This window comes from Pararge aegeria, chromosome 7 (assembly GCF_905163445.1).
Source record: "Pararge aegeria chromosome 7, ilParAegt1.1, whole genome shotgun sequence".
NCBI lineage: Eukaryota > Metazoa > Arthropoda > Insecta > Lepidoptera > Nymphalidae > Pararge > Pararge aegeria.
Genome location: NC_053186.1, coordinates 6679294 through 6706591, shown reverse-complemented (window position 1 = coordinate 6706591; position 27298 = coordinate 6679294). Strand labels below are relative to the sequence as shown.

Here is a 27298-nt window from a genome sequence, read left to right as displayed (position 1 = left end):
ACTTCCAACGAAACACGAGTTACATGCGCTTGGCGTCATCTGTGTGTAAGCAAACATTGCCGACAGTGTTCTTTCCAGGATAACTTTCTATATATTTAAATAAAACTGGAAAAGAATTTAAAGGCAATAAAAACTAAATGAGGCTTACAAAAGTAAATGAAAGAAATTGCAGACATTCCTCCGCTATTATGTCTTGCTAATTTCAACCATTTATTTCTTATTTCGTGGAACATTAATTAATATTTTATAACAGAGGTATTAGTATAATGAACACACAGATTATTTTTTGTTGTATAGTATACATCATTTAGCAGATTTTAAAAACCAATCTGTCAGGTTGATGGACACATGTCGCCCTATAGTAGGGTACCTTTGTTCTATGTACTATGTTCATGTTGCTATGTTCTTCCACTTATCTATTGTTACTGTAAAAAAATGGAGGTGGCATAGGGCAGGGGTTCCCAACCTTTTTAAGTTCGCGGCGCACTTACAAGTTTAGAAATTAGTCACGACCCCCGAGTATTCCTAGCTAGTAAAAAATAGGTCACACCGCTCCACAGATTATTTTTCTTGATTTTTTTTTTAAATATAGAAGACGTCTCGCTGGGAAGCGAGGGTTGGGAAGCCCTGGCATGGGAAGGGTGTAAAATGAAAATCATGTATATATAAAAAGCGTGTATTAGAGCGCGTATGGGTTGGTGGCGGGGCGCCCGGCGCCGCACAGAGACCGTAGTCGTTCCGAGCGCTGGACGCCGCGGTACAGGTGCTCCATGCGCAACCCACTGCGTGATGAAGACCTGTAAGGTACAGCTCGTTAGACCTCCCAGTACCCGATGCTGAGAATAGCCCATAAGCAATTGCTTAGGGCATCACGTCTCGTGTTGCACAGTATTGAGCAATAAGAACCAAATTTTTATTTTTTTATTCTACCCAAGATTTTTTAAACTAAAAACACTTAATTAAAACAAACATTTCAAACACATTAATTTGTTATTTTTTGGTTTCGGTGGTTATGGCTCGATGTGTAAAAAAATAACTATTGTACGAAAAATATGGCGATTGAAAAACGTTTATTATGATTAAAATATTTTATGTAATAAATAGAAAACAAGTTTGTTGGTAACATGTTTATGATGAGCAATATATGTTTCTTTTTTAAATAAAAATCATAGTGTAAGACCTTAAGGTTCAGTACTGGCTAACGTATGCCTAATTTCTTGAATCAATAGAGAGGAATGGTGAAACTTGCCTTAGGATTCCCTTCAATTGGTCAGTTATGCACGCCACTAGACAAGGCATATGACATAAATCCCCGAAGCCCATAAAGGCCAAACGCGGGTGTATCCCGTTTAACCCGATTTACTCACCCTATCCACACGTTGGGCAACTGCGGGTCGTTGGCGAAGGCCAGCTGGTCGGCCAGCCCTGCGCGGATCAGCTCCTCGGCGAAGCACTTCATCGCCGTGAGCAGTACGCAGTGCACTGCACTGTTGAACGAACACAATAAACAATAAGCGTTATTATCTAGGACAATTAGATAATCTGTGTGATGTCATCAATATGTTTAATTAAATGTGATACCAACCAGTGGCGTGCACTGGGTTTCTTGCCAGGGTATGCATACAGCAGGAAAATTGCAAAAAATGACAAAAATCAACCTCTTATATGAGTTATACATAGATTTTAGGGTAGGCAGTGCTTTTGTACATGTATTAAGTTCACGCCACTGATACCAATGGCCAATAAAATTTAAAGATTGCAACCACCGAGATTCTTCTCGATAGAATCTCTTTTGAGCTTTGTGTCGATAGATTAGTAAGTCAGTCACCTATTCTATTTATAATCAACATTATCAACCTATAACAGGTCCACTAAAGGGCATTGGACTACTCTCAGAATGAGTAAGGGTTTTAGCCGACTTAGCTGGCCCAGTGCAAATTGGTAGATTCCACACGCTTTTGGTTACATTATCGAGAACTCTCAGACCTCCTTCCATGATATGTTAATTGCATAAATAGCAAATGATCATGACTCCGAGAAATTACAGGTGTGTAGTACTAGGGATCAAACTCAGTCACCCCAAATGGTAACACAAAGCTCTAACCACTGGGTTAGCACCAATTCACTAGGCTGTAGCAGTTATTACCGGAAAAGCAGCATAGAACCGTATCATGAAGTTTTTCGTATCGAGATATGGGTCGATTTTATTGTCAAGATGCGCCAATAGATATTTCAACATACAAACAAATTACTCACCTATAAGAATATCCATTCCCAATGTCTTCATTTCTCAGTTCCACCCCTATGTCTGCACAAATCCTCTCTATAAACAAAAACTGCAGTCTCTCCTCACTATTCACTGGCAAGACTGTCAAACTGTCATCACACTCCGACACCACTTCACTTTTTACTTTCACAGGTCTAACTTCACTTATAACATCAATTTCCTCGTCAGAATCACATAAATCCACATTACTATCATCTTTACACACAAAACTATCACTTTTAAACACTGTCAAGCTACACAAGTCGGACGAATTTGGGTATAACTCTCTAATGTTTGTTTCGGAATTCCTGGAATTTTCCAAATCGTTCCACGACGACCATTCATTAGATTCCAAATCTGGTATTTTTGGTTTATTTTGTACGGCTTCCGGTCTAACAGGATAATAACCATGCAACCGTGAGTAAACAAGGATATTTTTTGTCCGCCATATGTTTTCTGGGCTGTCTTTAAATTTTTCACTTAGCATTTTGTTTATCAGCTTAGCTCTGGACCACTGAAAGAAATAAACAAAACTTTTTGTTATCTATTCACACTTCACAGATTTCTTTATCTACGTAAGTGGACAAATAAAATTACTTTTAATACAAATTAAATTATTTTTTGGTGTTGATATATGGCGCAAGCATCAAATATAAACCGATTTTGATGTTTTAAATCAGCCTAATATTAAAAAATGAAAATTCATTTATTTGGAATAAGAAGGCCTACTAAATTGAATTAAAGTTTGGATCATCGATACTTTTAGTATAAGATTACGATCCTAATCGCAGCTTGGTTTTGACTATTGATAATATTTTGAAGTAAAATGGAATAAGTTCTTTAGGCTCGAATGAATCACTATTTCTAGAGCAAGGAGCAAATGAGAAAGCAGGATTACAGAATTAGGCTCTAAAACGCGTAGCATAAGGACAAATTTCTTTTGACGTTACACTGTTTCGATGTGATTGCGAGCATGCATCGTATACTAAGTATACTGACTTGTTTAGTTTAGAACAGTGCCACGACAAATCTTTATCTATAAATAAGTCTATACAATTACTTCAATATTTCTTCTTTTAGCAAAATCCAACTTCCAATATTTTTGATGACTGCCCACAACAAACGGGAAACTTTTAATGAAATCGGCGTCTTTAACCTCTGGACTTATTAACGGTATCTTCTTCAACATATAATTAACCGCAACTCTAGGACAGGTTAACTTTGTTATAGTTGACCTAATATCGTTGAGGTAATCCTTTGTAACTTCAATTTTTGGTTCAACTTTATCCTGCATACACCAATCATTAGCTAAGTAACAGTGATCATTCTTTATATGATCGAAGCCGTTACTTATAACTATTTGATTGTTGTTATCATTTTTTTTAACTAATTGGTTCTTTATTTCCGGTTTAAGTAGTGATTCTCCCTTTTTCTTTCTAACGAACCTTAAACCGTTGTTAACTTTGTTTGGACTAACTTTCGCAGTTTTTATTTTACCCTGAGAGTTAATTACTATTTCTTGTATTTTGTTCAAGTCTAATGCCCTGTCAACTTCCAGGTAGTAAATTTTTCTCGTGGTTGGATCCATGTATTTGACTATTCGTTTTAAGCAGTTTGTTTCGTTTGGTTTTATATTAATTTCATTATTTTCATTTTCATGGTCGCCATTAGTAATTGGATCATCTATAGTTTCAACTTTAACATTTATTTTGCAATCTTTTTCTATATATTCATTAACTTTGTTATCTTTTGCCACGAGTTGGTTTATTTTACTTTCCTTTACCATAATTTCATTAGGTTTGCCTTCCTTTGCGATAACTTGGTTAACTTTACAATCTTTTGCTGTCGTTTGGTTAAATTTGCATTCGATTTCTGCATTTTCATTAAAATTGCCATCTTTTGCAGAAATTTGATTAACTTGATTATTATCTTCTGCATTTTGTTCGGTTTTAACATTTTTAACGAACATCTCATCGACGTTAACCTCTGTAGTCGCATTCGTGAAGAAGTTAAGCCACTCGTCACCCGTCTCTTCTTGTTTATTTTCATTAATTTCATCAATATTTTCACTCATTTCAGTGTTTTCAATAATTTCATTCAGTGGTTCGGTTTTGATATTTTTTATAAGTATTTCAGTTTGTTCGTCTGAGTTTACTGTAGGTTCCAGATCAGTCTTGTACTCATAAGGTAACATCTCCGGCGTACTATAAAGCCATACATCCACTATTGTTTCAGCGCCTGTAATAAAAAAAAAAATTAAATAAATAAATAAATAAATATACTACGACAATACACACATCGCCACCTAGCCCCAATTACTCAACTTCTAAGGGTTTGCAATTTCAGCAGCCTACATTATTTTTTCTTATGTGTGATTTTTCTGTTTCCTCGTAGCTCTGAAAGTATTTAATTTTTTTCGAATACCATAAACCTTTTAAAACGTGTATGCATACATAGACAACACTAAATGTTTCTTGTGATAATAACTTACAGTCCACGGTATAATGTACATGTGAACATAATACCAGATATAACAGAGCTCGACTCAAATCACGCTCAAGGTAAGGTACGCGATGATGCAGCCTTGTATATTGTATTTGATTTAGGTATTGGGTTTTACTGCTAAGTAAAAATTTTCTTTATTTCTTAACTTAATACTACGAGCTACGGCTAATCTTTTTTATTCGTATTCATCATCCTACAGGAACGCTTAATCGCTTGGGGCCTACGTCTTCGCCGGTAGGGTGGTAACTAGTCACGTGTTAAGCCTTCCACCAGTCCAGCGAAAAGATCACTGTGCGAGGTTCGGCTTAAATACATTTATTTCTCAAAAAGAACACAATAGTTCACTTACATCGAGAATACAATAATATTTTAATATTAGTAGATACAAAATCTAGAAGTGTACAAATGTACAAAAAAATATTATTTAAAAGTTAAAATTTTTGCGGGTGGTTAAAGAAAAAGTTAGCGAGCGATAATATAAATCGTTTCATAAGGAAGAGGTCACATAAACTTAACTGAACGATATTTTGTATTGATCATACAATAACAAGTATTATAAATATTGGGTTGACTAAAATATAAGTATGTGTGTTTGCGATGTTTCCATACCAAGTGTCTGTAGTCCCGTATAGTTCCTGTCCAGTTTGATGGTGTGCGTCAAGGTAGCCGGTCGGTTGCAGTGCGGCATCGCAAACTCCAAGGTCAGCTTGGCGGGGAACTCCCCCCAGCCGCGGCGCGACAGTTGGAAGGGCGGTTTGCTGGAAGAAACACGTAAATCACAAAAAATCTCTTTAGAAGACCTCCAAGGGTCCAACTAATCGAAGGTCCAATAGATCAATTCAATTCAAATTCAAAATTCAAAATTCATTTATTTCAAGTAGGCCTAATACAAGCACTTTTGAAACGTCAAGTCTGTCCGTGTGTAGTGACTCTACCACCGGTTCGGAAGGCAGATTCTACCGAGAAGAAGCCGGCAAGAAACTCAGCAGTTGCTCTGTTCCAACATCAAAAATTTACATTTTATATTTTAACATTCATTTTTCTATCTTGTGAGAGATGAAAGCGGAGCCGGATGCTTCCAAGCAACCTTGTCATTAAGAAACTCATCAATTGTATAATAACCTCGCTGTAATAAATGTGTTTTAACACATTCTTTAAACTTATGGATTGGTAGGTCCAAAATTACCTTAGGAATCATATTATAAAAGCGTATACTCAATCCCACAAATGACTTCTGCACCTTTCGCAGACGATATGCAGATGTCACTAATTTATGACCATTTCTTGTAAGTCGACTGTTTATATCCACTTTTTGTTTATAAAGACTAATATGTTGTCTTACAAATACTATATTGTTATAAATGTATTGTGAGGCTACCGTAAGTATACCAATTTCTTTAAATTTTTCACGGAGGGATTCACGTGATTTAAGTTTATATATTGACCGTACAGCTCTTTTCTGCAATATGAATACAGTTTCAATATCAGCAGCTTTGCCCCATAATAAGATCCCGTAAGACATCACACTATGAAAGTACGCGAAGTAAACAAGTCTTGCTGTTTCTACGTCAGTAATCTGTCTAATTTTCCTGACGGCGTAGGCAGCCGAGCTTAGTTTACCTGCTAGTGTATCTATATGGGTACCCCACTGAAGCTTACAATCCAAGGTCATGCCCAGAAAAACTGTGGAATCTTCCATTTTTAGTGATTCTCCATTTATTATTATATTTTTATTAACTTTCTTTACATTTGGTAAAATAAATTCCACACACTTAGTTTTTTTTGCATTTAAAAGTAAATTATTGACAGTAAACCAGTGCTACACATGCGACATAGCACGGCTTACATCGTCAGAGTTGTCTCTACCTCTATCAGTTTTAAAAATTAGAGATGTATCATCAGCAAACAGTACAATGTCACAGGTTTCACTGACATGGTGTGGTAGATCATTTATATACACCAAAAATAGAAAGGGACCCAAGATTGAACCCTGTGGGACACCCATTGACGTAGCCGACCCCTGCGACTTAATGTCTTTTATGCAAACCCTTTGGGTTCTGTCACTGAGATAAGAGGCAACCAAATTTAGTGCAACGTTTTTGATACCATAATGGGCTAGTTTAAGAAGCAAGGTTTTATGATCGACACAATCGAATGCTTTGGATAGATCACAAAAAACACCAATGGCATTCTGCGAACGTTCCCAGGCATCGTACACATGTTTTAAAAGTTTAGCGCCTGCATCCGTGGTGCTACGACCTTTAGTAAAACCGTACTGCTCCGGATGTAGTAAGTTATTTACATTGAAGTGATTCAAAAGTTGATTTAATATAATTTTTTCAAAGACCTTACTAGGAGCTGGTAAGATTGAAATGGGTCTGTAATTGTTAATGTCGTTTTTATTGCCAGATTTAAATAGAGGTATAAGTTTACTATGTTTCATTAAATTTGGAAAAGTACCTCTATCAACACATTCATTAAAAAGTATGGCTAAGTAAGGGGCAATAACGTCTATAATGTTAGATATTACCATTACAGACATACCCCATAAATCACCGGTTTTTTTCTGTTTCAACAACTTAAAATTCTTTATTATATCATATGCAGATATATGTTTAAAATTAAATAAAACGTTGCACTCATTAACGTTGTTCCTCAATAAACTCTGAGCTGCAGTAGGTGAAGAATTAAGTGAATCAGTCAACAAAATAGGAACACTCTGAAAAAAGTTTTCAAAGGTACTTGCAACCTCACTGTCAGCGGTAACTTTATTATCATTAATAATTAATTCAAAGTTTACGTTGCGAGATTTAGCTTTCCCAGTTTCATTATTAACAATTTTCCAGGTTGTTTGTACTTTGTTATCCGATTTTATGATTTGATCCTTAAAGTATAGCGACTTAGCATGAAAGCAAACGTTCTTAAACGTTTTAGAGTACATTTTTACGTGTTGTAGGAAAGCTGGAGTATGGTTATATTGTTTTTCACCATAGAGCTCATACAAATTATCTCTACTTTTGTATATGCCAATAGTTGCCCAATCGCTAAACTTTATTTTTTTATTGAAATCTATATGTTTGAAATTGAATATTTTGTTAAATTCATTTTCTATAATATTAAAGAGCGTACCATAAATGCTGTCAGGATGACCGTTCTTAAAGACAAGGGCAGGAATTTTGGATGATATTTCACCTTTGAATCGCGTCAATTTGCTCTTAGTTATCGGCCTACACTTGACGATATGTTTATCTTTGTTTATATTATTCAAAACAGTAATTTGTTGGCCACAATGATCTGATCTTAAGTTGGTTATTATCGATTTACCTAAGATATCACAGTTGAGAAAAATATTATCTAAACACGATGCTGAGGTTGCTGTGATTCTAGTAGGTTCACTAAAAGCATAATTTAAATTAAAACATTTAAATAAGTTTAGCAACCTAGTCGTAGTTGCATTACTAAGTAAAATATCAACATTAAAATCCCCGCATACTATTGCTTTTTTTGTGGATACAGACAATCGCTTAAGCACATCTTCCATTACATCCTCAAAAAGGCTAAAATCACCTGAGGGGGGACGATATACACACACTATTATAAATCGCTCCAGCTCCACACAAGATAGTTCTACAGTGCGTTCAACAGAAAGACTAACTATGTCTTTTCGCTCCTTACAAGTTATATTATTGTGTACATAAATTAAGGACCCACCATGAATTGCAGTCCTTCTGAAGAACACACTTGACATTTTGAAATTCCTTAAGATAACTGCTGGATGTGCACCAGTGAGCCAATGCTCAGTAATACACAGAATGTGTATATTGAGTTTTTCCACAAACAGTTCTATTTCAATTTCTTTGCCGGTTAAGCTCTGTATATTTTGATGTACAATGTTCAGATTGGAGAGCTTCTCCGTTGTCTGGCTATCTAGTTTAAATAATTATAAGAAATTTTCTTAGTACTTGAACAAGTACTTGGGTCATTATCAGAAATATTGGTACCTAAAGTACAATTTGTAAAGTTGTCAATAGACTTAGTTACAACACTTGTAACTGTATCATTTAAATTGTAAGCTAATAATGAGGGTATATGTTGCTTACATTTTTTTGACAGATAAAAAGTATCCCTAGTCAATAACAGTGGTGAAATAAATTTATTCTCATCAAAATAAAAAACTGCCTCACTATGACGGCATGTCAAGTTATAAATTAATAAATTTAAATTATAAATTTGCTTATTTCGCTTAGAACTAAGTGTGCCACAGTACGGAAAGGCACACATAACAAATCTACATTTAGATTTTTCATGCAAAGCCAGCAATTTTTCTACACATCTTATAATTTGTGTCTTTTTTACATTTAAGCTGTCTCCTAACAAAAATATAACATTTTTATTTACATCTAAACTGTCTATGTTCAAACTATCAATAAGATAGTCTAAATTAGCCCCCGGTGAACATCTATTAGTCACTGAGTGATCTAGGTAACAGTTCATAATAGGACCAAAACCTTTACCTAGCTTGTCTGAAATTACTAAAGTGTGTTTTTTATGCTTACTTGATAAATTATAATCTAAGGATGTAGTGACAGGAATAATACTTTCACACTGCTCTTGGCAGGTCTCTAGCTTATTAGAGGACAAAATACTACTACTTAAGTCTAGGTTAGCCGTAGGTATATCTTGAGAACATTGACATTTATTTGCCAATGACTCAAAACGAGCCATATTGTAGGTACCTAGAGCTAACAACTCATCAGCTGCCAGAATTTGTTCATCAATCTGCTTTTTTGACAGCTCATATTTAATAGTCATAGTTTTAAGTGAGTCTTCCAGCTGTTGAATAACATGAAACAATGAAATTATAGTACCTACTAGTGGGCAAAAAATACAATTTTTGAAAAGATTTTTATCTTTTTATTTTATCTTTTCCAAAGAAGTATAATTTCGTAAATAAGTACACATTTATATTTTTCTAATCCGGCAAGAGACAATTTACGTATTCTCTTAAAATTACGCACCGCCAAATCGGTGTCGAACTTTATGGCAACTTGATGGCGATTAACGTCGTTACTCGTTAGTCATCATTTATTCTTCTCTCCATCACCTAAATCACTGGGCATCCGATTTAAGCGTTTCCTGAAAACCGCCATAGCTATGTGCTCAATTTTCACTTACTCTATGAGCACGACGTGGTGCGGCGCGTAGGAGTGATGTAGCCGCACTGTGACCGCGGTGACGAGTCGCGCCACGTCCGGCCGCGGCGGCGGGCCTCGCACGTAAAGCAGCCACTTGTGCGTGGAGCGGTCCGCACGGGACGCGGGCGGCATGTACTTCGACGTGTTGCCTAAGAAATACAACTTCTGTGAGCTAATGACGAGCGCTAAACCCTTTAAATAGACGCTTTTTTTATGTTATGAAAGTTAAGCTAATATTTTTTTTTATATCACGGTGTTCCGTAAAGCCAGCCAGCCAGCCGTCCATCCAAGCTTTGTTTTAAAATCGAAATCCTTAAAACAGGGGGAGGTTATCATTTCGGTTGTTTTTTTTTATAGTAATAGTTTAATTGACGGACCAAGCAGATGGTATGGTAAATGGAGAACCATAGCCCGTAAACAGAGCAAGCAAAGAGCAAGCCCTCCAAAATTCCGCCATGAGTGCATCAATTTGAGACATAGGTGTTCAGCCGGCATGTGTCCGTAATTATACTGACCGGAACACAGCATTGCAAAGCAGCATGCTTAGCGGCAGAAATAAGCATGGCGATAGTTCTTTCCCGGACGAGCTTTGTCACAAAAAGCTCTTATCTATATCTATTTGACGGCCGACTGGCGCAGTGGGCAGCGACCCTGCTTTCTGAGTCCAAGGCCGTGGGTTCGATTCCCACAACTGGAAAATGTTTGTGTGATGAGCATTAAGTGTTTTTCAGTGTCTGGGTGTTTATATGTATTTTCTAAGTATTTATGTATATATAATTCATAAAAATATTCATCAGTCATCTTAGTACCCATAACACAAGCTACGCTTACTTTTAATGTGTGTATTGTCGTAGTAGGTATATTTATTTATCTATTATTACTATGTATGTTCTACTAACACTTCGGGCATAACCCCGTCATTTATAGACGGTTTTGCAAAATTATGTTTTGTTCGAAAGCTGTTTATACCGAAATCGTAGTGTTAAAATTAATATCTTCTCATATATATGAACTATAAAATGTAAAGAGATTTTACACTAGTAGTTAAAGATAGTTAAGATAATTCGATAGATTAATAGGTTCAAACAAAACACAAACTAAGTAGTCCAACAAAGACAATGCACTGTGTTTAATTGGACGACCGCTCCGCGAAAAGCAGGAGAATCTGTATGGTGTCATTTATGTACGGTGTAATTTCTTCAATCTTTATATTCCACATCAAACAGATCTTCGGGAATGTACTCTCTACGCATGTTTCGCACCGAAACAGGAGACATACTCAGGAGTTGTCGACAGGAGACATCCTTACAATGAATGAGTGTCAAGTATCTCACTTGTACAAAGTGGTCCAAAACTGATCACAGAAGCTGACCCACTCACCAATAATGATCCTGTAGCGATGCTTCTGTTTGTTCCGCGTGACTCCATCCAGGGTTAGCACGTTGTCCATTTTTGGCTCCATGTGACGCGGCACCTTCCTTGGCACAGCCGGGCACGCCACCTCCTCAGTCTTGACTGGCTCCTCCGGCAACGGCCTCAGGGTCTTCGTGGTGTCAGCCGATATTGTTACGTTTTTCGCGTGGACCATGGCCTGCAAGAGATAAGGAGAAATATATAAGAGACCTGTATTTAAAAAAATATATCTGCCGCGGATAAGATAATCAAATAAAAAGGTGGCTCATTTGTTGAAAACTAAATTTTTGTTGGTTGGTAGCTTCGCTGTATCTGGGCTATGGAGGGTAGAGGTAAGGAGAGTCATCTTATATGGGAGAAAAGTTGAAAAAGTGTCCAGTTGTATGCGCTAAATATCAGTTCAAAAATCCTCCACAATGGCGCTGGTGGATGCACAGGGTATGGTATGAATGTAGCAATCGTAGATGAATTGAAGTATGCCGAGTTAAAAAATTTAATGTCATTATCGACTAAAGTAGTTAATTATTGAGAATTTCAACAACTTACGTTGTACAAAATATTGTGGTAAATATAACCTTACTTCCTTGTTTATTTTTCAAGCCTACTCTAACAATATTTATATTAGGCGCTTCTTTTACGAGTTACCTTGATGCAAATGTGGCGCCATCCTAATTTAATACATTTTGACGACACTTTTTCATATACACAGATGATCCTCCTTACCTCTACCCTCCATAATCTGGGCGCATTCGATCAGATAGCGTCTAAAGCCAGCCTTTGCCACTTGTATGGTAAATAGGTCGTAACGACTCTCTTTAAAAAAATATGTACTACGACACACATCGCCATCTAGCCCCAAAGTAAGCGTAGCTTGTGATAAGATGACAGATGAATATTTTAATTAATAATATACATATAACAACCAGACACTGAAAAACATTCATGTTCATCCCACAAACATTTTCCAGTTGTGGGAATCGAACCCACGGCCTTGGGCTCGGAAAGCAGGGTCGCTGCCCACTGCGCCAATCGGCCGGCACTCTAGATTGAATACAGTTAGCTAGTTTATGACTGAATACAGTCAGAACTGTATGGAAGTTAGTTAAACGGGTTAACTATTGGTGGATTTGTTGGATATAGTTAGTATCTGATTGAATATAGTCGGAACATTAACCATTGAGTAAAAGTTACAAGTTAGATAAAAGGGTTAATGAGACATTCAGCGGGACGTTAGGGACATGCTTAACGATTTTTTTGAGAATAAACCTTGCTGGCTGGCTAGTTAGATCAGGCAGATCTGTTCATTGACGATAGTTAGTAGATCAATGCAAGGAGTTAGCTAATGGATCAGTGAGTTACTTTAGCAAACTCATTTCATCAAGATTGGTTTAATTATTGAACCGAACATAAGTAAGAAGCAAATTAACATACACACTTTCACATTCATGTTAATATTACAAATGCGAAACTTTTTGTGTCTTTTATTTGTTTCTTTGTTACATAGTTAGATATAGCTTGCATCCACAGGTCATATGAAGATCTTTATCCTGAAGAATACTAACATGGTGATGTTACATAAAATAAAAGTTTTTCTCTGTTGTTTCAACCGAGTTAAATAAAGGGCCACCTTAGCAAAAAAATAATAATTTGTCGTCATTAGAATAAGTGTGAAAAAATGAAAATTACTTTAACCTCTGTGAAATAATGATATCAAGTTATATTATACATTGTATCATGTTTTCATAATATAATCACCATTTTCATCAGTCTATTAACGTGCTACTGCTACTGGGTACTCTGAAAGAACACAGGGATAATCACATGCTAGTGATGTGTCTAAAGTCTAAAAACTCTCCTATAAGAGATGGCCTATGCTGAGCATCTGGACTTTTTAGGCTGACGATTATGATCATGATGATGAAGGTACTCACAGAATAGTCCACCCTAATCTTATTCCTAGGTGCTCTGGACCTGAAGATCTCGTCCAGGTCGACAGTGTTCTTGCCCAGCAGCTTGCGCACAGAGGGGTGTAGGCCTCGTTGACTGTCCCGCAGAATACTTGACACCTATATGAAAATTACAAGCATTCATTTAACTATCATTCCATCACCAATATCAATATAAGATCCAATATATTTTCCATAGGGTTTAGACCAGCTGATGTGCTTGTCATGAAATAAAATAATATACAAACACTGACTAAACTATTTCTAATGTCTCCTTTTTACGTTCTGTAAAAAGAAAATAGAAGTGTTGCAGTGTTACAGTCTGTTTTGTTTTATTACAGACTGTTATGTTATGTTGTTAAGCATTTCCAAGACAAACTTACTATCTACTAGTTACCTAGGTCATATTCACTGATGTTTAATGCATTTGCTTACAGTAATAAGCATCAAATAAGGATGAGTGTGCTCAGAAGCTATTCGATTTGGTCAAACCATCTCCTTTCTACCATCGAACTGCGTGGTACCGAAAGAATCTGCACCGTTACGTGGTTGAAATACCATCAACACGTACGAAGCGTTTTGCTTGTTCCTTTCTGATCCGCACCGCAAAGGCCTGGAATGCCCTCCCATCTTCCGTCTTCCCCGATACCTATAACCTTGGTACCTTCAAATTAAGAGTGAATAGGCATCTTCTAGGCAAGCGCGCTTCATCTTAGGCTGCATCATCACTTACCATCAGGTGTGATTGTAGTCAAGCACTTATCTATATATTTAAAAAAAAAAAAAAAGGATAATGACACAAAGGTTTGATTGAGGCATTTTTTTTTGTAGCAAAGCAAGGAAAGGATCTTTGGTAAGTAGACTATTGTAACAACGTCAGCATTTACCACCAGATCTAATAGTTATACTGTGTGATAGTACTAACCTCAGCCCTGGCCCTGGGCTCGCTCTGTGAAGCAACCTCATCCTCAATTTGACTTGAGCTAATCTGAAGCCTCTGCTCTGTGTAGTAGTTCACTACTAACGCACAGCGCAGCTGGTGAAGGTATCTGCGTGCCTTTGTCATTCTGTTGACAACAAATAACTATCATATATTATCAAAATTAAACTTAATTTGCTATACTCCGCGAAAAACAGTAGAATCTGTGTGGTGTAATTTATAATTTCTTCAATCCTTATACTCCACACCAAACAGATCTTCGGCAATATACCCTCTACGCACTTTTCGCTCCGAAATTGTTTGTTTCTTAACAATTATTCATTGTAAAGTCAACATCTCCTGAGGATGCTCCGGTTTCAGAGCGAAACGTGCGTAGAGGGTATATTGCCGAAGATCTGTTTGGTGTGGAGTATAAGGATTGAAGAAATTATAAATTACACCACACAGATTCTCCTGCTTTTCGCGGAGTATAGCAAATTAAGCTTAATTTTGATAATATATCATGGATTTCCGCAAAGTAACGCCTGCTTCTATCCAATAAATAACTATCAGGTTATGTTAGTCTAGATGGATGGTCTGCATTAGAACTGCAGGCCACAACTAACTGTTAAACCTGCACTGCATAGTCTTAATGCAGCTGCCAAGCAGTAAGATTGCAGTATTGATGCAAAAGTTTGATGGAAAAGCATCATCCCCTGTCTCCATGGTATCCTTTAGTTTTGAACATATTCGCAATAAAATTGGCTCTATCTTACGGCAGTGTACGGTGGCAAATTAATATACTATTAGCAAAATGTCCATTTCTCTATATAAACCAATTGCACTACATATCCTCAAAATATTACTATAGTTTGAATTGCTAATATCCAGTTTGGGATTAGCGCATCCTTAGGTCATCAAGACATGGGCACCATTAACAGCAGCAATAAAATATTTGCTATTATAAAAGGTGGACAGCCAACACAATCATCCACACTCCCTACAAAAGATCTACATCCCTCAGTGGATGTAATGTACTTGATGATGATGATTAGATTATTTGTCTACTTATCTCATTTTATTACAAATTTAGCCAAATGCTGTTTTACTCACAGTCTCCTGCATTTTTTAATGTATAAAGCGATTATTCATACAATAAGCCAAAAATAAATGTGGAGTTACTTCATTATTTCAAACTGTGCATTTATTCTATAGCGAATCAAATTATATGGTGGTGTGCTCTGTGGGGTTGTGTAATGGTGATGACAATTTTAATTTTGTTTAAAAAAGAGCATATTAGGAAAGACAAAATTAATAACGAGGTGTTTTTTTTGCTTTAATCTGTAAAAAATAGATATATTATATTATATATTATTTATTCCTATTTAATTGGCTGATTAGTATAATAAAGATTTATCCACGAAAGGCTGTTTGGAAAACCAACAAGTGAAGAAAACAAATTGTTTTTTATTGGACTTAATACTTTCTTACTTGTACTTTGCTTGTCTCTAGAACATATACACTTACTTGTTTCTAGTTTTGTCAAAATTTGACGTCATATACAAGGCTACTTGTAGATAGGGATGCTTTGGGCAGCAGGCGTTAGGGGTGGATTGCTTATGGCACAAATTAGGCTTAATCTGACACTACTATTATCCAATAGAACTTAAGTACTTAACAAGTCATTCACACCCTCAAATTGAATGCCTACAATTTATAACTTAAAATTAAAAAAAAAAAACTATAAATGCTTTGTGGAGGGGCTGAAAGGGGATGATTAACTCACATTGCCACCACCTCCCCCCAACATTACCCTCCACTCTATTGTGGCAACACGTTTTTAAATAAAACCCTAAAAAGGTTGTGAAACTATGGTAGCCATGGGTCCCTACCCATAGTTACAAGGCCTTATGGATATTTAAGCCTATAGTGCATTGCACCAGAAAACTACTAGGTGTGTTCCAAAGAGGCAATAACTCATGAGCAACTAATAGCAATGATGTATAATAAACACAACCAACACAAGAACACAAAGTAGTGAGACTTGAGAAGCCCTACAAGAGACCAGCCAAAGTATGTTCAACAGTGGTTGTCCACTGGTTTAAATAGGGATTACTAGAAGCTGTAAATACACATACCTTTCATCGATTAACGCCACTTCGTCCTCCCTCAGGTCCAACTCCTTTCTAAACTCGCGGCGTACGATTTGTTTGATTTTTGCTAATTTCTCTTCTTCCGTAAGACTTGGTATTTCTTCTTTTACACAAACGGGTAAATCAGGATAGTCAGGATCGTGGTATTCCTCGTTAATTTCCATTTTTGCAGTAATTCACGTTAAATTATAGATTCAAAGATCACACACTTTAAAATGTTGATTTTACGATTTATCGTTTATGCGTCACAGTTCACTCAATAACACGCGCGAAAGTTGTTTTATCAACACATTTCCATCACAAATCACCAAGAACATTTGTGAGAGTTTGGTAATAATAATTAATAAATAACAACAGAATTGTAAAACAACAATCGTTTACAGCTTTTTGTAACCAAAAAATATTATTAATTGACAGGAGCAGGTTCAACAACCGCGGAATTTTGGGTGGGTTCCTTATTTCCGAACAATATCTGCGCGGAACGATATAAAAAAGACGAATCGAACTTTTCACGGTCATTACCGAGGTTTCCATCTAATTAATGTCTATCATTAATACTTATGCAATAATTAACAAGTGAAGTAATAAATAACAAGAAGACTAATAAAATTGTTTCATTCATGTTTGTATAGTGTAAAATTTAAAAAAGTTCGGTATTAAAATAGATTGTTTAAGTATAATTAACATAACTGGATGGATTCTTTGATTTTAAAACTTGGTTGTTCACTATGTTATGTTCTTAAGTAGAAGAACGAAACTATTTCAGCTCATTATAACTTTTAGTTCTATTATTTCGTAGATCAACTTTTTGTTTTAGTACCTATGCAAGTATTTTATTATTATTTTATATTTGTTTCTTTTTATAACTGGCAATTAAGATGGAAAAGTTAATAACAATTTTGAATGGCAACATTTTACTTTAATCTGTCAGCATTGGCTGACGTTAATCATTTTCGTAACAAACAAAAAGATTTCCTATTTCATCACGAAACCTAAAAAGAAGTTGAATAATAATTCGAGGCCTTTGCTAAAGCGGAGGCCAAAGAGCGTCAAGCGTGATGTGAGGGCTCGTTACGAGCGAGCGTCCATGTCCGATTCCCAAGTGAAAGGCCAAGGGGCCATGTTAGCACGAAGACCATTCTATCCAGACAGCAGTAGCGACACAGAAGAATACAGAAGGGACGCAGAGGATCGTCGCAAGCGTCTATCCAAACGTAACGGTCCAAATTTACGTCGCGTTCCATCAAATATGCCGCCGAAAAATCAAACTCCTAACGGGCCTATTCCGTCGACTTCCACACAAGATCTTCCGAAGAACGGCCAGAAAAACCTTTTGGGTGATGATAGGATCACTCTAGTGGTCGACAATACGCGATTTGTGTTTGATCCCGCCCAGTTTACAGCACATCCCAATACCATGCTTGGGAGAATGTTCAGTTCTGGTGAGCTCTTTCATATTTTACTTACTGTTGCATAATATTACTTCTACATAGGAAATCTTTTTACCCAGACCAAGATAAATGATTAAATTAGTATGCTTCTTTGAATAGAAAACTTGTATAGGTAAGTTTAATAAATTCTTGAAAAGCATGGGATTTTCATACATTCTCTAACCCCTAGAGGCAGCCCCAGTACTTCTTAGGTCTGGATTTTAAGTAACCCAGGGCTTCCTAAACTGGGTGCAGCAGTGCTCTTTCTGTATATACTTCAAATAAAACTTGAAAAATATTTTTTGTTAGTTTTAGTGCAACACTGTCACAGGCTTGTTCCACGCTTTGATGTGTGTGTTTGTGTGGAGATTGCCAAGCTCAGCCATCCCATTATTGGAGTTGTTTTATTTGTTAAAATTTATTACTTATTATGTGTTTGTGTGGAGATCGCCAAGCTCAGCCATCCCATTATTGGGGTTGTTTTATTTGTTAAAATTTATTACTTATTATGGTTTCATTACTTTCATGTTTGATTTTATCTGCCGGTCTAGGTTGCAGGAGCCATGCCAAATTTCTTAACTTATAAGTTACAAGCCCAGTTGGCCACAGGGCAGATTGGCCATGAAGTAACCTATGTTACCTCTGTCTGTAATATTCTACCTGCCTGTAAGAGTCTGAAAAAAAATTGGTCAGCTATGCCAAAAATTAACCTGACAAACAAGCAAAAAAAATGTAGTCTTTCATTGAGCTAATCATAAGAGTAGCCTTTACAGGACAGTTAAATAAACATAAAGACTGTTCATGATGTTTGTAGAGGAAAAAATCTACATTCTGTTTTATACTACACTTTGAAATGGCTAAAATGACACATCCATTATTCCAAGATTTTAAACAGGTCATACATTAAAAAAAGAGTTTTCTTAGTTAGAGTTAGTATTCTTTTAATGAACAAGATTTACTATAACTATCCCCAATATAGTATATATAATAACTATCTCACTGGTTAGTGAGTTCAACTAAGGATTTTTCTATTTGTTGGTGCTATAGTTCTTTTTTTACGCTTGTAGTGTATTTGCTGAGGTGATGCCTGCTCTCACAATTGCCAAATCAGATTTTTAAGACAAAGGTTTTAATGGTGTTCTGGCACCATACCCCAGTTCACAAAAGTGACTTGTATGTTTTACTCCCATAAAACATACAAGTCAGTTTTGTGAACCTACTAACAATATCCATTGGTTTGTTTGGTCTTCTTACTGTTTTGCTTGGTTTAGTTTTGCTTGTTTTTTTAGTTTGTTTATTTTATTTCTTAGAGGTAATATAATAATTATTACTACAATGCCAATGATTGGTTATTCACATATTTGTTATTAAGCCTTTTATCTATTAAATTTTGTGTATATGCAATAAATTTGATAAAAAAAAATTGTAATTCCAGGTATAGAGTTCACACATCCTAATGAGAGAGGAGAGTACGAAGTAGCAGAAGGCATATCAGCAACTGTGTTCCGGGCTATATTGGAGTACTACAGAGGAGGCACCATCAGATGCCCTCCCACTGTCTCCGTGCAAGAGTTGAGGGAGGCATGTGACTACCTGCTTGTGCCATTTGATGCCAACACTGTTAGATGTCAGGTAAATATCTTATCTTACATTACTTCCAGCATATTATTCCTTTCCTACCTATATCATTCCTTTATCTTTTCTAAGAAGAGCTACAACAAGTGGTAGCTTTTTACTAACTAGCAAAAAAAAAAAAAACACCCGGCTAAGTTTGTTGTGGGCTTCTTCTTAGACCAGGACGCGTTTGGAACCCTCGTAGCTTTAGTTTTAAGTTTACGAATGTGGTTATCGCCATCATCTCACTACCGTGTAATTCTTATGTACGCATCAAAAGTGCCACCTATGGGCAAATTAATTATAATACTTGAATAAAGATATTTTTGACTTTGACTTTTGCAGCCTGGAACCATTGCAGCCTTCTGTCATATACATTTTGACTTGCCTTCTACACCTTAAATTCATTTAAATAATTAGTTTAATGAGCTGGCAGGTATTACAAAATAAGACATGTGTCTCTGTCAATTCTATTTATCCTTGAGCTAATGCATTTATTTTGTTATATAGTTTTGGCATAATTGGCTTTAGTTAATAATGTGTAGAAGCAGAAGCAGTTAAAGTATTAGTATTATTTTTATTTCTATACTAATTACTAACTGTCTAGAGTTTAAGATGTTCAACTGTCAAGAGGTAAGGTTTGATTTCAGGATAACACCAAAGTTAGGTATTAAATTTTTCTTTAAATAAGCTATGTATGCCTGGAGAGAAGAAATCTATTCCCATGCTCCGGAGAACTCGTTAAGCTGTTTGTATTGGTTATAATAGTCTGCCCCCAGCGGCTAGATTGGGAAGTATGCTCTAAAACCCACTCCTATGAGCCTGTGAGATGTTAATAAGCTGAGCAACTTATGATATTGATCTCTCCTAAATAGGGAGTTGTTTGTTTACATTATATGTTTATTTTTATTCAACATAGACCTACAAAGTTCCTTCCTTTGTTCATTTTTTACCTCTTTTATGTAGTTTTAGGGTTCCGAACCTTGTAATGGCAAAACAGAACCCCTATATCAACATTATCTAGTCTGCTGTGCAGAAGTGCAAGGCCAATTTTCTCAGAATGCACTTGAGGTATCAAGCACAACATAGGTTAAATATTTATTATTAACATTATGAAACAACACTTCAATTCATTTATTTCCTTTTCATAGAAGTGTAGAGAATTTTTTTTCTATTCTTCTTGAGAACCTGTTTAGTTGGAGGTTGCCAGGACCCATGTAAGGTTTGGTGTTTATAGAAAAAACACATCATTACTAGTCTCATTTATTTTGGCCAAAGTGCAAAATATTTACAAAATGGAATATCTATTTTAGTTTATATAAAACGTAAGCTTATAGAAAAATCCTATTATAATATTAAGGATTACATGTATAATTAAAAAGCTTGGGTATGAATTGCTCTAAGTTCATAGCTCAACATAAACTAGACTGTGAGATGGTGATAACAAAAAAAAAACCTGGCTAAGTTTGTTGTGGGCTCTTCTTAGACCGTTAGCGCGTTTGGAACCCTCTTAGCTTTAGTTTTAAGTTAACGAATGCAGTTATCACCATCACTAACATTAGTGTAACATGTTAAATGTATGAACGCTTCATAAGTCCCTGTGATAAGGTCTACATGAATAAAATATTTTTGAATTTGAATTTATGCCACATGTGGGAATGTAGTGAAGGGACAATTTTAAAGTGAAAAAAAGTTTTAACTTGTAACCTCAAGTTGTTACTGCGAAAAGGGGCCAAACCACAAGACTCAACAGGCGATAAACTTACCCTGTGAGGGTTCCGTTTACCATTATAAGGTTCGGGACCCTAAAATATTTAAAATCCGATTTTTTTTCCAGAACCTCCGAGGCTTGCTCCACGAGCTATCCAACGAGGGTGCCAGGCGTCAGTTCGAATGCTTCCTCGAGCGGCTCATCCTGCCCCTAATGGTGGAGTCAGCGCGGCGGGGGGACCGCGAGTGCCACGTGGTGGTGCTGCTGGATGACGACTCGGTGGAGTGGGACGAGGAGTACCCTCCGCAGATGGGCGACGAGTACAGTCAGACGGTGCTGTCAACGCCGCTCTACCGCTTCTTCAAGTACATCGAGAACAGGTTTGGTGATGAATTTTTACATCTCTTAGATTCTTTTTTTATAGTAACAATTCATGAACCAAGCAGATGGTTAGTGGAAAACCCAACGCCTAGAATAGGGCAACACTTCGCAGGGCATGCAAGGAAAATGTTCTACGAAGTGCCACGTGAAGTGTTAAGCTTTGTGTGCCTGTAATTACAACGGCAATAATGCCCTTGAGACTGGAACAGATCAGTAATAAGCATGGCTGTAGCACTTCTGCAGACAAGCTGTTACAAATGTTTCTATGACTACTTTCACTGGCACTGGCATAACCATAAAAACTTGGGTTTCAATTGCTCTAACTTCATAACCAAAAAAAACGGCTTTGTTTGTGTGGCTTCTGCTAAGACCAGGGTAAGTTTGGAACCCTTGTAGCTGTAGTTTTATGGTAACAAATGTTATCACCATCACCTGACAATAATATGTGGGAATATGTTACAACAGCTTTATGGGTGCCGTGAAAGGCTTACTTAAATAACGAATTATTGAATTTGAATTGGATGGATAACTCAATGCTTTTCAGTAAAAAAACCATTTATCCATAAAGTTTAAAAATAATTTTTCTTTGATTCCATATGATAATTTATTGAAATAACATTTTACATTTTTAGCATTATTTAAGATCTAATTATTTTTGTTTTTACTGCTTGTTGTCATAGTAATCATGACCCATTAGATCATGAATGCAAAAGAAAGGTGTTTCTATGGTTGTCACTGCGTATTTTTATGACAACTTTGTTCAGTAATTTTAAGTATTGATCTCAGAAAAAGTTGTAGAACCAAAGCTTTCATGCGAAGATTGTATTTATAAGAGTAGTTTTCGTGTCAAAATTGTAATTATTTTTATAATAACCTTTTATAAAACAAAAAAAAAATACTTGTTCCAGAGATGTAGCTAAGCAAGTAATGAAAGAGAGGGGACTGAAAAAAATCCGTCTCGGGGTCGAAGGTTACCCGACGTACAAAGAAAAGGTCCGCAAGAGGCCCGGGGGTCGCGCGGAGGTCATCTACAACTACGTGCAGAGGCCGTTCATCCACATGTCCTGGGAGAAGGAGGAGGCGAAAAGCAGACATGTCGATTTCCAGTGCTTCAAGTCCAAATCCGTCACCAACTTGGCTGAGGCGACCGCTGATCCCGTAATCGAGTTGGATCCGATCAGAGCAAGGGAAGAGGTTGAGGTATGATTTTTCATTTGTGAGAATAATAGATCCCCCTTCTGATATATTTTTTTCGGATTTTATTTGCGATTAGGTAAGAAAATTGGATTAGTCTCTGTAGATTTAATATCTACTTGATATGACTTATTGTTATTTATTGTATTTAAGGTACCTATAGAGTATTTTTTATGTTTACCTATTGCAAACTTATGGGAAATTTTTGGTCTAATGCAATACCATTGTATATAACTTTTTCAGCATCATCAAAGACAATAATTATGTGGATATATAAATAAGAAAATAATTTATAAAAAATAGGAGTGACACTTAGTAAAAATGTTTTACTAACATATTTGAAAAAAATATATTGACACACTATAATAGAGTATTTGCATAGTTTAAATATGGAACTTCTAAATACCGTAGAGTACTTAATGCTAACTCATCAAAAAAATATTTTTCATATGTCATGTTCGGAAACCGCACCTTATTACTTTACCGCGGGTGTATGGAGGGTAGAGGTAAGGAGAGTCATCTGTGTATATGAAAAAGTGTCGTCAAAATGTATTAAATTAGGATGGCGCCACATTTGCATCAGGGTAACTCTTAAAAGAAGCGCCAAATATAAATATTGTTAGAGTAGGCTTGAAAAATAAACAAAAGGAAGTATAGAGATACAAGGAAGGAAGGTTATATTTACCACAATATTTTGTACAACGTAAGTTGTTGAAATTCTCAATAATTAACTACTTTAGTCGATAATGACATTAAATTTTTTAACTCGGCATACTTCAATTCATCTACGATTGCTACATTCATACCATACCCTGTGCATCCACCAGCGCCATTGTGGAGGATTTTTGAACTGTTATTTAGCGCATACACTGGACATTTTTTCAACTTTTCTCCCATATAAGATCAGAACAGCTAATCGCCTGATACTTTATTTTTTTTATGTTGTTATGTTATGTTGTTGTTTTTTCATTCGTACCTTTTAGGATGGGCAAAGATCATTGACCATACAGCCTATTCAGTCGTATATAGTTTTAATTAAAATTTTATAAAATTGTTGTTAAGCTTATTAATAAATATTATAATAGCCTGGCAAATAATATTAGAAATTATTTTCTACAGTTCGTCTTAGTGGATATTAATGAAATAATATTGCGAAATTAAAGAAAACAAGAACACACATATTTAAACTTCCAATACAATACAACGCAAGGAGATTTTAAAATATTTTCTCTTGATTATAGCTTAGTAAATTTTAATCGATTGTGAATTTAAGCTATTTAACGCAATGAAAATAAATATTTACGAGTATACAAAATAATCAAGTAGATATTAAATTTAGAAATTACAGAGATACACCTAGAGGACCACCTTCTATAGACTACACAAAAGTCAAGGGAATAAAATTTTGTTCAGCGGTGTCATGGCTTGTCCTTGGCTTGCTTGCTGGGTTAGCTTAATTATATTTGATTCTTTGTTGAACGATTTTTTTATGGTTGGAGGATGTTATATTTTTTTGCGCATGTCTGACTAACTAACAAGTAGGTACATATCTATTTAAACTTACTAGGTAAGAGCGCGGTCGCCGCGCCGAATTTCTAAACTTGTTAATGGACCGCTGGCTCATTATGGTTGGGAACCTCTGGTATTTTCATAATTTTTACATTAGCAAATATTTATTGGCTAGCACATATTTGCTTATGTAAAATTTAAGGAAATGTGTCAAAATTTTGTGTATTGTTGCCTTAACAATTGTTTTTTAAAACTCCAGGTTCAAGACCCGGGGGAGGTTCAGGAGGAGGAGCAGTGATTGCTGGTGCCGCGTAAGGCGGTGCGGATCCTGATGGCCTTCTTCTGCTGGTACTCTATGTGATGGAGAAGGTGGATTGTGAGGTGCTGTGTCGAACTGACACTGGCTTCGTGAGATAGTGGACTGATGAATTCGAATATCCTAGTTTAAAGGGTGCATATAATTTCGCCTCTGTTTTTGGTTAAAGGAAAATGCAGGGCTTTTAAGCCGGGTGTATTTTGACAACAAAATAAATATTACTAGGCACTTTCTGTATGAGATATATACTGTGATTGGTACTGCCTGAGATAATCGAGATATATTTTATGTCGATCATAAGTTCAGTTTAACCCTTTGGTCAATAATAGTAAACCATAAACATTTAAATAAAAAAAAGCAAATAAAATTACTAAATAGAGATATTCTTATGTTTTTATTATTTTATATCAATGATTATGGTTTTTTTTTTTTAAAACAGCTATTTAATTTTGAGGGACACTTTTAAATTTAGTTCCTTTACCCTTTCTACGATGAAGGCCTTATATATAAACATTGTGGAAAAACAACATCTTTAAATTCCGAGTGTTAGTCGGTTGTAAGCGATGAATTTTTTATCTTAATCCTATTTCTGGTACTATTATTGATCTAAGCTTTTGCCGAATTTGATTTGATATAACAGAACAAATGCCTCATTGGTCTGTTTGTTATATCCTGGGGTTGATACCGGATCGGGCATTATTTGGCATATCAATGTTAGACAAAATGGCTGGAATTATTTTAGTATTTTATTTGTCATGAAGAAAATTAGGAAGAATCCAAAGAAAAAGTCACTTCGGATTACTTTCTTTAGGAGGTACGAATTTCATTCAGTAGCCCGATTGTACGTTGGATTGCAAATAAGCATATTGGCTCCTACACACGGGCCAACATTGGGAGTTGGCTACTCTGTGTCGATTTTTTTAAAGGAAATGTTTGTACCAATATTCGAGTTCTCACAGTATTACCGCGGCTCGCAACGAGAGAATATGGGTTGAATCGCGATACAATGTCATCTACGTGAAAATTAAAAAGGGTTTGAATTTTTGCAGACCTAAAAATGGAGGAGGTTATTAATTCGGACGTTTGTTTTTTTATATTCGGATATAAACTCCGTCATCTATCGACGATTTGCAAATTCCTTTTTTTTATGCAAAAGCTTTATTCCGAAATAATACCATTCAAATTTTATATGAATGATTAATTAAAAAAAAAAAGAAACTTTTTTTTATAACAATATTTATTTGAGAAATCGCATTTTTTATCCTGAGTAATGAAAAAAAATCTAAGGTACTTAATCTAAGCATTTTTTTCATGAACAAAAAGTAATGACTGTATTGTAAAAACACTTCAAAATTAGACTGACCCTACCTAGAGGAATCTTTTGGATTAAGTTAATCTCCAAACTTGGCGCCTAACGGGTGGAGTCGGTGTTAAACAAAATGGCGGCGGAATAAATATGTGTGCGATCAGCTAAAAACTTATATAACTCTTATGATACTGTTATTAATGTTCTTGTATGTCGATACACTTATATTTGGTTAATATAAGATAATATTGATGGCTTTGAATTTAAAAATATCGTCGTTGAGAGTCCTGCACCGCGTAACTTACACAGTTCAATCATTACTCCCCCTTACTACGATCGTTTAAATAGTGTTATTTTAATATTGATGGTGTTTTGTTTTAGAATTGTAGACTGCTCGGGAAAATTACAATTTGTATTGATATTTATGGATAAAAATTATTAAGATATGTTCGGTTTTATATATATATAAATACTACAATAAAAGAAATTTGGGACAGTTTTACAACAAATAAAATGTAGTTTTAAAATAATACTGCTTTAAGTGTTGGTAGTAAGGCCCTGTTGTTAAGTCACGCGGTATCACGCTTTCTACGATGACATATAAATGTAATATATTCCAAATGATACTGTGTTCTTTTTATATTATATTGATTATATACAGCATTGGTTGTTTTATTTTTAACTGACTGAATAAAAACTGCCTCGTTGGTTTAGTGGTTAGCAATGTCTCCCGCACTGGAGTAGCATGGCATGATCTATGTTTTACAACCATCTCTTCTACTGTGCATGGCATACTGACCGTGTATGGAATATTTATAGGGTGAGTTTATATCACACACCATCAACATCCTGTGATGGTGTATTACAAATCTACTTATTATTCTATCTACTATATAATATTAAAGAACTAACGAAGTCCACTACTTTCCTAAGCTTGCATAAAAAAATTACTCAGTCGCAACTATAACATCAACTTTGTGACATGATGATATCACAGGTTACTTGACAGCAGAAAAATGGTTGTAGTCTCTAACCGGGACTTTTTTTATTATTTCCACTAGGATATGATAAAAAATAATGAAAAAAGTCCCGTGTCCCCATTACTTAAGAGATGAACTGTTATCGAAAAGTAATATTATGTAGATGCTGTGCCTTTATGACGAAGCTATGAAAAACATGGATTTAAATTCATCGAGGGGTAAAAAAACTAAAAAAATCAAAGATCTGTCCCGCGGCACAGGGCTTTTCGTGTGATATGAATTTTTTTTTATTGATCTACACAGCTTACCTTACCTGTTGATAGATGGCACCACTAATCTTTAACATCGCGCTATCGTTGTTCCTATCCCTATACTATATAGTCCTGCCTCGAATTCTTCTTCGGTGTATTATAGCTCCGTTTTATAACGGACAATATTACAGAACTTTCTCTTGAAATGG

General features: G+C 35.7%; 2 protein-coding genes across 2 annotated transcripts; one reads left to right on the top strand and one right to left on the bottom strand.

The window, feature by feature from the left end:
* Window positions 1–662: 662 nt before the first annotated feature.
* Window positions 663–17037, bottom strand: LOC120625229 (YEATS domain-containing protein 2). The gene is made up of 10 exons (XM_039892228.1): window positions 16383–17037; window positions 14251–14392; window positions 13311–13445; window positions 11347–11557; window positions 9947–10115; window positions 5381–5529; window positions 3327–4504; window positions 2257–2780; window positions 1368–1487; window positions 663–797 (listed from the first exon to the last, which is right to left on the bottom strand). The coding sequence occupies exons 1-10, from the start codon at window positions 16559–16561 to the stop codon at window positions 680–682; spliced, it is 2925 nt and encodes a 974-aa protein (XP_039748162.1). The 5' UTR covers window positions 16562–17037; the 3' UTR covers window positions 663–679.
* A 278-nt stretch (window positions 17038–17315) lies between these two features.
* Window positions 17316–26519, top strand: LOC120625112 (BTB/POZ domain-containing protein 10). The gene is made up of 5 exons (XM_039892044.1): window positions 17316–17839; window positions 19263–19459; window positions 21279–21532; window positions 22442–22733; window positions 24496–26519. The coding sequence occupies exons 1-5, from the start codon at window positions 17485–17487 to the stop codon at window positions 24532–24534; spliced, it is 1137 nt and encodes a 378-aa protein (XP_039747978.1). The 5' UTR covers window positions 17316–17484; the 3' UTR covers window positions 24535–26519.
* Window positions 26520–27298: the final 779 nt, after the last annotated feature.